Here is a 13,820-nt window from a genome sequence, read left to right as displayed (position 1 = left end):
ACATAAGTCACGGTTGCACATTAAAGACTTTCGTCCGTCTGTCTTTCCTTCCCAACTGCCCTGTGCTGGCTGAAAAAGGGCCCCTTAATAGTAGGGGGAACAGGTGTACTAGTGCATCCCCAACACCCCGCTAAAGTTAGAGGAAGCGGGAACGTTGTTAGTTTGGTCACCGTTGCTGCATAAACATTTAAAGCAGAGGTATTCAAATGATACTCTCTCAAAACTTGTCTTCAAGCAGAGCTCTGCAGTTTATAAACCCGCAAATGTAACCAACGCTCCTGCACAATAATGTGTTTCCGCTGGTGCGAGTTTGCAAAATCCCAGCGTTTGCGCGATCTTGCGCCTTACCGCACGGTGAAGGGTGCAACAATGTTGGATACATCTGTAAATTGAGAGAAGGTGCCAGGCCACCCCCTGCTTTAGTGCTACAGCTGGGAGCTAAGGAAACATGTATAAAATCCAACCAGTAACGCATGACAGGTCGTCGAAGAAAGATCTATCAAAGCGGCAATCGTCACACAGAAATGGAGCTGGGTGAGCAAAACACCTACCCACTTTCAGATGCGCTCACTATGTATTGCTTGTCACTGGATGCACAGGCTTTAGATAAGCAGGTGATAGAAGCTGTGTGACCAAAGAGCAAGGCCCGAGGATTGATCTAGGAGACACAAATATCAAACACCATCAGAAAACTAACTCCATGCATAGCAAAAAAAAAGGCATGAAATAAAGGTAGCCCATTATTATTCATTGTTATCAGGGTATATGAATATAATGATATATGGTACATTTGGCACTTGTCCACTGGTTCCCATTGGAGTAAGTAAAGGTAAAAGGACAATTTCAGGAGCCATATCGGTGAGGGGCTGAAACAGGAAACACACAAGGCTTCATGAAAGATAAAGCGGTAAGAATACTGCCTTTGAAGTGGGTAACCCCAGTTCAAATCCCAGATTCAGCGCTCTGTGACATTGGGTTAGTCACTTTATGGCTCTGTGCCGCAAGCACAAAAATTAGATTGTAAGCTTTTCGGGTCAGCAACTCAATGAGCCTGCAAAATCCTACGTACTGTGGTATGTACACAGGCAGCCAAAAGAAGATTGGCCATATTTACTAAGAGATACAACTAAAAGGTAACTGCATTGAATTTATTCAATCTTATGAATTAACCATGTAAATAGACGAATGCAATACAGTTTGATGCAAAATGGTCATTTCTGGTACATGTGCTTATATACATTACACACACAGCTGAATCTGCTGTGCAACATATAGAAAGCCCACTGCAGAATTCAGGAGGGAGTTCCTAATGACCGTGGATTATTACTCACTTCTAGTTCTGGTGAAAGGTCCCAGAGGCAAATCTGTCCATCATGGCATCCTGTTACAACGGTTCTTAAATCGTCTATAACCAGCACTGTAGAAATACAGTGAGTTGGAGCTTTACGGCCCCAGAGGACTATGGGAAGAACAAGACTGTTTCCAGCCATTTTTCACACCTAAAGAAAAAAAAAGATTAAAAGGGTGTTTTATCCGTGGGATCAATAAAGATTTAAAATACATTACAAGAACAATCTTGAAGTTTAAGGCCAAAATGTAAACAAGCCGTTTGAATTCAGTACACTTTCAAACAAATAAAAGAATGTCATGCTTGTACAATGCGTATAGAACAAAAAGTGTGTTTGTGATGCGTCAAAATCGGTCAGAATTCCTCCATGACATATGTAGATAATACTGGATAACATGAGAAAGTCCATAAATGATGTGGTAATTTGTCAGGTAAGGGCTAGGAGTCTAGTGAGGTCCACTTGACCATCACAGAAAGAAACCCCATAACGGCCCCTCCTAGTAACCAAATAGGACGTAATAACAGGCACCGGTAACCATATACATATATGTGGGGGCACTATGGCCCTTTACCTTGGTGCTAGCAGGACTCCTCGATATCCAGGGCGTGCTGTTCATCCAGTTAAGTATGCAGCAAGAAGAAGAGTGTAGATGTGTAGCACTGCCCCAATCTCCAGCTCCCAGTGAAACCGGAAAAAATGATGAGGTAAGCTTTCAATTGAACAACAGGTCAGGTTTTATTGCAGGGTGGTGCACTTGATAAAGTGCTTAGTGCACGAAACGCGTAGGTGCGTTAGTGTTGTTCCGTTGTCCCCTTGCTGCACCACCCTGCAATAAAACCTGACCTGTTGTTCAATTGAAAGCTTACCTCATCATTTTTTCCGGTTTCACTGGGAGCTGGAGATTGCGGCAGTGCTACACATCTACACTCTTCTTCTTGCTGCTTGTACAATGCGAAATAAATACGGATATTGCTGATTTACAGTATAATGATGAACTCGAGCAACTTTATGCAGCTCACATTTAAAAAAAAAAAAAAAAAAAAATCAGTGAATAGCCAGTAAAACCTACTCACAGACAGCTGTCGACCTTTTAGGTCTCATCAGTCTGAGAAAATTACATAGTTACATAGTAGATGAGGTTGAAAAAAGACTTCCGTCCATCAAGTTCAACCTATGATAAATTTAGACAGATACTTTATCCTATATCTATACTTATTGATCCAGAGGAAGGCAAACAAAAAACCCCATTAAGGGGAAAAATTAATTCCTTCCTGACTCCAAGAATTGGCAATCGGATGAATCCCTGGATCAACATCCTTCCCATGTATACTTATTTGGTATATCCCTGTATACCTTTCCCATCTAAAAAGATGTCCAACCTTTTTTTGAACAAATCTATTGTATCTGCCATCACAGTCTCCATGGGTAATGAATTCCACATTTTAACTGCCCTTACTGTAAAGAACCCTTTCCTTTGTTGCTGGTGAAATTTCCTTTCCTCCAACCTTAAGGGATGGCCCTGTGTCTTTTGTACTGCCCGTGGGATGAATAGTTCTTTTGAAAGCTCCTTGTATTGTCCCTGAATATATTTGTATATAGTTATCATATCCCCTCTTAGACGCCTCTTTTCTAATGTAAATAAATCTAATTTAGCTAGCCTCTCCTCATAAGTTAGAATGTCCATCCCCTTTATTAATTTGGTGGCTCTTCTCTGCACTCTCTCTAGTTCCATAATGTCTTTTCTTAGGATTGGTGCCCAAAATTGTACTCCATATTCAAGGTGTGGTCTTACTAATGCTTTGTAAAGGGGCATAATTATATTTACTTCCCTTCCATCCATTGATGATAAGATCTTGTTTGCCTTTGCAGCTACTGCATGACATTGGGCACTATTGCTAAGCCTGCTGTCTACAAGCACTCCTAAATCCTTCTCCATCAAGGATTCCCCCAATATATCTCCATTTAATTTGTAAGTCGCCTTTTTATTCTTGTATCCCAAATGCATAACCTTACATATATCTGTATTAAATCTCATCTGCCATTTACCTGCCCATGTTTCCAGTCTCTCCAAGTCCTTCTGAAGAGAAATTACATCCTGCTCTGATTCTATTACCTTACACAATTTAGTATCATCAGCAAAGATGGAGACTTTGCTCTCGATCCCAACCTCAAGGTCATTAATAAACAAGTTAAAAAGCAGGGGTCCCAGTACCGATCCCTGAGGTACTCCACTCACGACTTTAGCCCAACCTGAAAAAGTTCCATTTATGACAACCCTCTGTTGTCTGTTCTTTAACCAGTTTTCAATCCAGGTGCATATATTATTACTGAGTCCAACTTTCTTTATTTTGTACACCAACCTCTTGTGTGAAACCGTATCAAAAGCCTTTGCAAAATCTAAGTAGACCACATCAACGGCATTACCCTGGTCTAGATTCCTACTTACCTCCTCAAAGAAACAAATAAGGTTAGTTTGGCAAGATCTATCCTTCATAAATCCATGCTGACTATTAGTAATAATTTTATTTTCCATTACGTATTCCTGAATATTATCCCGTATTAAACCTTCAAGTAGTTTCCCTACTATTGAAGTCAGGCTTACAGGTCTGTAATTTCCCAGTTGTGATCTAGCTCCTTTTTAAATATAGGCACCACATCTGCTTTACGCCAATCTTGTGGTACTGAGCCTTTGGAAATGGAGTCCTTGAATATTAAATATAATGGTTTTGCTATTACTAAGCTTAACTCCTTGAGAACTCTTGGATGTATGCCATCGGGGCCAGGTGCCTTATTAACTTTAATTTTTTCAAGTCGCTTATGAACTTCTTCCTCAGTTAACCAGTTAAGAGGTTGTGGCTTCCTCCTGCGGCACTATTGAACTTGATTCTTCCCTGGTAAACACAGAGGCAAATAATTTGTTTAATACCTCAGCTTTATCCTTATTTCCAATAATCTGCCTACCCATCTCACACTGAAAGGGTCCTATATTTTCTTTTCTCATTTTTTTGTTATTAAGGTAAAGAATTTTTTAGGGTTGACCTTACTTTCTATTGCAATCCTTTTTTCATTATCCATTTTTGCTAATTTGATTGCCCTTTTGCAATTTGTTATATTCCTGATACGATGTCTCTATCCCTTCTGACTTAAAGAATCTAAACGCCTTCCTCTTCTTGTCCATTTCCTCCCCTACCTGTTTATTTAGCCACATTGGTTTTGACTTATTTCTTTTATACTTATTACCCAAGGGTATACACTGATAAGTGTGCTTTTCTAACAATGTTTTAAAGACTGCCCATTTATCTTCTACATGTTTCCCTGCAAAAACATCATCCCATTGTATTACTACTAGATTAGACCTCAGTTTATTAAAATCTGCATTTCCAAAGTTGAAGGTCTTTGTTGAACCCAAGTAATCTGTTTTTTGATAATTTATTTCAAATGAGACCATGTTATGATCACTGTTACCCAAATGTTCCAGGACTTGAATATTTGTTATTACTTCTACATTGTTTGATATGACCAAATCCAGAACTGTCCCTCTCCTGGTTGGTTCCTCAATAATTTGGATCATATAATTGTCTTTAAGCACCCCCAAAAACCTGTTCCCATTTGTTGCAACGCTAATCTCATTGCCCCAGTCTATGTCTGGATAATTAAAATCCCCCATTATGCAAACATGACCCAGTTTTGATGCCTTCTCCATTTGCAAAAGTATTTTAGCTTCCTCAATCTCACAGATATTTGGTGGTTTATAGCATATTCCCACAAACATTTTCTTTATACTTTTACCTACACTGCTAATTTCTATCAACAAAGTCTCTACATTCTCATCATTCCCTTCATAGACATCATCCCTTATAATAGGTTTTAGATCCAGTTTAACATATAAACATACTCCACCTCCCCTTTATTTTTTCGATCCTTCCGAAAAAGAGAATAACCCTCTAAATTAACTGTCCAGTCATGAGTTTCATCCCACCATGTTTCAGTAATGCCTATGATTTCATACTGCTCCCTTGCAGCTATTAATTCAAGCTCCTCCATTTTATCTGTCACGCTTCTTGCATTAGCAAGCATGCATTTCAGTTTTTTTTAAATTATTATTTAAGAGATAAGTTATGAAACCAAAATACATTATATACCAAAAAGGAACAATTCATGTTGTTCAGTACAGCTCTTTCCCACCAAGAGCATCCAAAACTAAGGCCTTGGGCATGGTGCCTCGGGCCGCGCTGATCAGCGCTCCTGCTCTGCCTCGCCTGCTGAAAATGGTGCTTTTTTCTGTCCTTGCAGGCGAGGCAGTGAGCGCGCTCTGGGGGCGGGGTCGGAGCAGAGGCGTGTCTGGAGGCGGGGCTAGTCCCTTGCTCCCATTGGCTGTGAGCGGTCACGTGACCGCTCCTCCACTTCCCCGAGCGGCAAATTTCAAACTTGTCTGTCTGCTCAAATGTTCTCAGCCTCCGCACGCATGCGGAAGCGGCTGCTAAAGCCGCGCTGATGACAGATGCAGGGGCTAAGTGCATCTGCTCAGCGCGGCTCAACCCGGCTGATCCTACTATGTCCCAGGCCTTAACATAAATGTAAAATTGTTTAGTGTCATTATCATTGACCTACTGCCTTGTTTACGTACAATATATTCTGAGCTCTGCTCAGGTTTTTTTTTTTTTTTCTAAATAAAGTGTGTGTATATCAATTCTCCCCTATCTAAACTGGAAATCTTCCCTCCAGCATGGAACAGAAGCAAAAACAACTACGAGACTGTTGGAGGTCTGTGCTGAACACAAAGCAAAACATTTAAACTAAACCTTATTGACTATTTTAGCAAAAACAGACAGGACACAGAATGACGGGTCAGTAACGTGCATTACTGGAAGTTAAACACCTAGTACATATTGCTTGTGTAACAGAGGGAAATGAGGAAGATTTGTTGCATGGAGAGCAATTCCTGATTTCTGGGGAATTATTACAAATAATACATGGGTGTTACGGTGATGTTCCATCAAGAAATATTGATTTTATAGATTTTGCGATGCACAGAAATGTTGTTGTGGAACCTTATTACACATGGTGCCCTATATATTAGAATTCAATATTCATTTAACCCTTTGAGTGTCCCAGGACATAATCACTACACCATGAGGACTGGCACTCCAGGGACCCTAAAACCTAGTGACCACGTCACGCTCAAAGGGCTGGTTGTCTCCGGGTTCGATCGCGTCCTGCGCTCCCAGTCAGGAAACGGAGGAGGATTCCCCTTACGTTTTCACCAAAATAGCCACCGCAGCCACGTGACCGCACACTGTGCCGGGGGCCACAACCCCTCTAGTAAGCAAAGGATAGACAGAACTTTACAATAACATTCAGCACCTCGGTCACAGGAGGAAGGAAATTCGAGGTAATTCGAGGACATAACAGCTTGTGCTAGCGCAATACTAACTAATACCGTGGCATGTATAGTTCTATATACCTGCGCTTATGACACTATGCAAGGGTTTCCCTTTATTCTATATAAACCAAATAAGGTATAGTTCATGCTATGGTCTGTTTCGTTATTGTTTGAGACCAACACGACGCTGAACTAATAGAACACTACCACAGAGAGTTTCCAGGCTACACATCAACTGTCCCACCAAACAAAGATTTGGAAAAGGCTGATTTTATTTGGAAAAAGTGAGAGTTACCACCTCATAGATATCTTCAGGTTACTACACTTCGTATACGTTATTGCACAATGTTGCCGTAAGCCAGTGATTCTCAACCAGGGTTCCACGGAACCTTGGGGCTTCCGGTGCCTTCTGCTAGCGAACACCCGTCGCCTCCTGCCCGCAGCCGTCTCCTGAATGCCGCCTCTGCCACCTGAAGTAGGCATATGATGGGAGATGGGAGATGCAGGGAGGTGATATGAGGAGGAGGAGATAGGAGGAGGATGGGTGCTGCGGGAAATATGACGACGGATTTTACCCGTGCGGCCGAATTTTTTTTAAATATGTATGGGGGGTGGGGGGGGTGTGGGGACGTCTTTTAAAAATGTATTGAGGTGGTGGGGGTCTTTTTAAAATGTATTGGGGCAGCGGGGGTCTTTTTAATATCTATTGGCAGGGGCATTTTTAATATGTATTGGCGGGGGCATTTTTATTATGTATTGCGGGGTGGGGTTTTTTGGTATGTATTTTGTGGGGGGATTGAGCGAGTGGGGTAATTCACGGAAGGTAGAGGCGAGGGAGAGGAGAGGGAGAGGAGAGGGGGCGGAGTGAGTGAGGAAAAGAGTGAGTGAGGAAAAGAGGGAGCAAGACACAGGGGAGATAAATACATGCGAGGCAGGAGGGGGGGAGTGAGTGAGATGGAGGTGAGAGAAATACATGGGTAGAGAGGGCTAGGGAGGTGTGAAATTAACATAAGGCCGCGCTTATAGTGCGTCACGCTGCGGTCGCTGGAAAATTCAAATTGAAGTGACTTCCAGCGATTGCGACCAAGCAGTTATGCCACCCTGACGCTCCTACTATAAGCGCACGCGACGGCGTCAATACATTTGTTTTGACGCAACATCGCCAGCACTATAAGCGCGACCTAATATGTGTCAGCCAGACAGGGGTTTCCCGAGATTTTTCGAAATACTTCAAGGGTTCCTCCAAAACTGGAGTTGAGAACACCTGCCGTACTCTGTTTTGGCATCAATATACCAAGTTAAAAAAGGAGCAAGAACTGAGCATGTGCTGTTCTCATTGCCGGATTAAGACTTTGCGAGGCCTTTGCCTGCGCTTATAGGGCCGGGGACGTCAGGCTGCGGTTGCTGGAAAAATCTAAATTGTGATGACTTCCGGCGAACGCCACCAAGCCGTCGCTCAGCGCTTACTATAAGCGCACGCGACGGTGGCAATGCATTCGTTTTGACGCGACGTTGCGTCGCTGTAGCTATAAGCGCAGCCTTAAGTCATGATAAAGATGAGAAATAGAGATATAGAGATATAATTTAAAAAAAACACGACTCTTTATATGAAAAAATAGCATCATACAAGGGCACAACATGACAGTCAAAAAATGGGGGGCAACGTTTCAGGAATTAGTATCCTTGCTTCTGGCAGAGAGTGGCTGCTTCCAACTGTTCCGGTTCTAAAACTGCCCACGGACACACCGCAGAGGAAATACTGCATCTTTTCCATCAGTGGGAATGGGCCAGAAGAAAGGATACTGAGGTGTACTAGGTATGTTGCATTTATTCCTCATCGTACGTATCATTCTCCTTTTATTCGTTTCTTTCCAGTGTATGGATTTTTGCCTATGTCACAATGTTGTTCGGAGAGAAACACCTGGGAGATACCCGTTTTCCATGTCTTTTTTGTCTCTTATGTACAGTACTTGAATATTGTTTGTAGTTTTTTTTACTTATATGCATTTTTCTACTTATGAGCAGTAGAATATATTGATATATTATCATGACTTGTCATATTTTTCTTACATGAGTGCAGGTGACTGATATGATATACTGTATTTGTATTGAGGATTTACAGGGATCCTCCTTGTTACCTGCACCGTGTCAGTATATAACATATTTAATTTCAGTTAATGGTGGTGCTGGCTGTCATTCTTTAATTGCAACTAAACTATTATGTTCTTCTGCTAAATTGAGTCGTTGTCCATCTTTCTTTTACATAACATAGGTTGCTTTTAACGTACATTCAACTTTTGTTACTAAAGATTCAAACCACTGTCTATTTTATTCTAGTTTATTTTTAGCGTGAATAGGCCCTTTGGATTTACGAGGCCCCTTAAATATATTATAGGTATTTGAAAAAAAAAATAGTATTTGGAGGCCGCTCAAATTGCAAGGCCCTAAGCTGTAGCTTATTTATACAGTATGTAAAGCCACCACAGCATGTTCTAAATGTTAAAGAGACTGTCCAATTTATATATTACAATTAGCAGTACTGGGGTTCAAGTTTGGGTTGTCACAATCCAAGTCTGTGATCATCAATACTGCACAAAAACCCGTAGTAATTCAGGACAACTGTCGCAAACACAGCACTTTGGCTGAAATTTCAAGCTTAAAGAGGCTTCATCAGGAAATCTCAAATGTGGTACAGTGAATCCTACAAAGAGTGCATTGTTTCCAACAATAACAGATTTTGTGCGATCTTGGGAGATGCATAGTACTGGAATTTTATGCAGTTTTGTAAACACACCAAAAGGAGACGGGGAAAAGCATTGGCTGCTTTCTTTACAGGGAACCTAGAGTTAATGAAATCATGAACGTAATCATTTATCTCCCTGTGCCATCTTGCTAAAAGTGCCAAGTACTTTAGTACCGATACAAGTAAAAATACACATACATACACATACTACGATGACATGTAACATCAGAACTGCTAGCCAGTTTGATGCTATACACAGTAAAGCCGAGGGCATGGTCAGCGCTTACCCGCGCTCACGCTTACCAGTGAGCCCCTGCAGCCGCAATGAGAGCGGCTTTAGCAGGGGCTTTCGCACGCTTCCGCAGGCGTGTGGAGGCGGAGGAGACCGTCAGATTTAAATTTGCGCGCTGAGGGGAGCGGAGGGCCGGTCACGTGAGCGGTTCGCCCAATGAGGGCGAACCAGCTCCGTGACGTCACTGGCCCGCCCCTGGACTAAAGCCAGGGAAAGCACCCGCTTTCCCTCAGCCTCCGGACAGCTGAAGTCCCTATGGACTCAGCCTTACTGTGATGCAATCCCTCTGCCTTCAACACAACCTTAAAAAAAAAAAAAAGTAACACAAGAGAAGGTGCCACAGGGAAAAATAAATAAATAATTTACAAGAGTTCTTTAAATATAAAATCACTTTTCTGTGTTACTGAATGAGCGGTGGAGAACCTCTTATTAACTTGGAGTTTATATTCCAGTTGTTTGAACTAATTGGTCGGTTGCTAGTACAGGAACACTTTGGAAACATGCTAATCTAACCAAACACCTGCATTAGTTAATATGTATTTCAAAGAATATTTTTCCCAGGACAGCCACATGGTGTGTACATTTTATTTGAAGCTATATCCTAAAATACAAAGCACACAAAACAATGGAATCTGAGTGGAGGACTAGAACAGAGGGATTAGACAGGAAAATGAATGGTCTGTGACCCTGAATCAAAACGCAAGCTAATAAAATAAAGTGAATGAGATATTCTGAAGTATGGAATTTCATGCAACAAGGAGAACATAGATTCTGATATCTGACAATAATGCGTTGCAGTCATGTTTCAGATCATTGACATATAGGAGGGCCCCGGGCATGCGGCGGGTTCCTTTCTAAGGGCACTGCCGCAAAGCGGAACCGACGATTTTCGGTATGTGCGCATGCGCAGACCGGCAATGCGCCATTTTACGCATGCGCAACATCGGCAAACAAAATGTATCCAACTATTAAACAGATTGCTTCCATGAGGCAAATTTCATTATACAATTCCCTTTTACAGCATTATCAAAAATATAATGAACTTGATAAGCCAGTTGTTTTACATGTCATACACTGCATTAGTGAGGGTGTTTCACTCCCCCTCAAACCTTGTGGATGAGAATATATGTTGGTGCTTTACTAATAAAACTACCATAATAATCTGAAATATTTTATGTTCATCGCTTAGATTCCCTCTAATTCTTCATCTTGACAGCACCCCAAATAACTTGATGCACATGAGGTAATCATGATGGGGTTACGTATCAAAGTCTCCTGACTGCAAATCGTGAGCAAAAGAGCTGCAGATTTAACAAAGGAAAAAAAAAAAGCTAATTTCTTTGAACTTTGCTTTGAAAAATCTGGTGCTACGTTAGTTTTGCAGCTGGGAGACTCTAGTGGTAAACAGATTTCTAAGTATATTACATAAAAATAAGAATCTTAATTAACGCAGCAATCCCACCTACTAATTTAATGTTATTTTATTTTTACAAAGTTCAAACCGGCAAGTCCAAGCTATTTTTAGCTTCAGTGATCCCCCACGTTTTAAAAATCGCCAGCGTTTCAGCTCCCAAGCGGGAATTCAAAATGGAAAACAAATTCCACTGGTTGTGTGGTTCAATATGAAGCCGCAACGGCTGACATCGTAGCTTTCTATTGGATGATAGCGAGTGCCCTCTTTGAAAACCTAGGATGCAAACCAACAGCTAAAAGGGTAAGTATCTCGGGAGAGACACAGAGTTCAGCTCAAGAAGACCCTCGTTCACTTTCTGCAAAAAAAATCTAATTAAAAAAATATATATGTGGGAAATAAGGAGGATTGCTGCTTTAAGTTTGGCAGGTTTGTGATCATTCTACAAACAATGTGCATTCCTTCAAAGCCTGTAATAGTATTCATTGAATCCAAAATGTCAGTTTCCCCTGCCCCAATAAGGCCTTGACACCGCTGCCTACTACAGCGTCCGCCACACGGACGAGAGCCCTCCCCTCAATGGCGCCGGGCCCGCTGCGAGGGGGGGCCACAGCGCTGGGGCGAGAGTTGATCCTGCTCTCAATAGAATTGAGAGCAGGACTCGCGACGAGCGATATGGCACGCCCCCCGGCGGTTCAGCCAATGAGGGCGAACCTGCCGGGTGACGTCATGGCCGCGCCCCCACCACTCCCCCGCGACGCCCTCCCCGGTCTCTCTTCCTGCAGTGAGCTGCAGACCAGGGAATTGGCTGCACGCGCCGCCAATCTCGCGGGCGCGCGTTGCAGCAGAATTAATCTTTTTAGATACCAAATATTTCCCTGCACAAGTGGGCTGAACTCCACAGTAAATGAGAAAAGCTGGAGGCTCCAAAACATGACCATCTGGAGCCATCTGTTCCAAGCCCACACATATACATACACAAATAGAGGTACATGCACACAGATAAATATACATGTGGATTATACAGATTAATAAACCAATAGAAACATATACCTTTAGTAAACACAATATAATACACATTAAATAATTAGATATATATGCAGCGGGGTCCACCTAACCTGCCCAGAGGAGGGGGAGCTGGCCTGCATCGGCACACTGGTGCCCCGAGTGATCCTCGAGGCCTCCGTCGGATCGTGGGAAAGTTGCGGCGGCCATCTTGGAATGGCTCCACAAGTATCCAAGTGAACTACAACTCCCAGAAGCCTCGAGTGAGGATAGGCCACATGGGCCATCCAACCAATTAGGAGCGAGTGGCCAGTTTGTGGACCCAGATCTCCTCCGCAGGACTAGGAGCCAGCAAGGACGGACGGACGGACGTGTCCAGGGAGCCAGTAAGCCCGTGGACTAGGCCAGAACCTTGCCCCTAGGCCCCGATCCTGTTTTAGTGCAGTATTGTGGGGAAGGTCCTAGACAGGGACTCTTCCCTCTTAAGGAGATCCACAACCCGCACTGTCGGACATCCACGCGACGGCCTTCAGACGAGACCACCACCTGTAAGGCGTGAGGGGAATTTTGCAGACCCCGCATTGTAGGACCACGGATGCGGCTCTGCTAACAGAGGATCCCCCTAATTCCCAGGTCGTAGCCAGGAAGGTACCACCGTGCACCACCACACAACAGGGAGGGTAGCACACACTTTGGGGTGGGAATTGTTCTGCGGACACCGGCGTTCTAGGTGCCAGGGGTACCCTCTGTACTTTGGGGGTACTGTGGTACTGTATTCTTTGCCATACTGTGGGACCACAGTAAAGACAAGTTACATCATATCTGGTGTGATATTGTATATTGCTGAGTATATTGTTTCCTATGCAGAGTAATCCCACTTACGCTGGGATCCATCAAACACAGTTAACTTCTGGACGGTTAACAACAATATATTCCAGCCATCAACAACCAAGTAATATCACTAAGGAGGATATTATTCTGACAAACCCCACTGACATTGCAAATGCATTCAATGTTTACTTTGTAGGGTTTTGGGCTACTAACTATTAGCGAAAATGCAACCCAAACCACAAACATGAACCTCACTCTGAGTACCCCTATAACCCCACCCTCTCCCAACACTGCTCACAATTTTCAAATGGTCCCAGTATCCGAAGGAGATTTCACAAGTGCTCCTCAAAATTAAAACTAAGCAGCCAATGTGGACCTGACTTACTGCAATCTAAGTTCCTAAGACTTTGTTCCCCAGACATTGCCAAACCAATTGCTTCCATAGTCAACTCTATCCTGTCTGCAGGCCATATCCCTAAGACCTGAAAAACTGCCAGAGTTGTCCCAATCTTCAAAAGTGGGGACACAAAAAAAAAAAACCTGTCTCAAACTACAGGCCAATCTCACTTCTCCCAATCCTATCCAAAGTCATGGGAAAAAAAGTGTTCACTCCCAATTAAGCGATTACTATACCAAGACAAAATTTCCCTCGCCAATTCCAATCTGGCTTTCGCCGCAAACACTCCACGGTAACTACCCTGCGACAAAGACAAATTTTTAAAGCTTCCAGTGACTGAGCTCCAGATCAGAACCAACACTAAAACCACCCTAACTCCTGTTACTAGTTTTAAATACCTGGGCATATG

General features: G+C 42.8%; 1 protein-coding gene across 2 annotated transcripts in view; it reads right to left on the bottom strand.

Moving 5' to 3' along the window:
- LOC142487471 (WD repeat-containing protein 7-like) overlaps positions 1–13,820 on the bottom strand; it is a 34,581-nt gene that overhangs the window by 18,980 nt on the left and 1,781 nt on the right. For both annotated transcript variants that reach the window (XM_075586874.1, XM_075586883.1), the window contains exons 2-3: positions 1,332–1,499; positions 552–658 (exon numbers count right to left, since the gene is read on the bottom strand). In XM_075586874.1, the coding sequence (XP_075442989.1) occupies positions 552–658; positions 1,332–1,490 (266 nt within the window). In that variant the 5' untranslated portion in view covers positions 1,491–1,499. The remainder of the gene's footprint in view (positions 1–551; positions 659–1,331; positions 1,500–13,820) is intronic.

The sequence above is a fragment of the Ascaphus truei genome, chromosome 1 (assembly GCF_040206685.1).
Source record: "Ascaphus truei isolate aAscTru1 chromosome 1, aAscTru1.hap1, whole genome shotgun sequence".
Lineage (NCBI taxonomy): Eukaryota > Metazoa > Chordata > Amphibia > Anura > Ascaphidae > Ascaphus > Ascaphus truei.
This window is presented reverse-complemented; position numbering and strand designations above follow the sequence as displayed.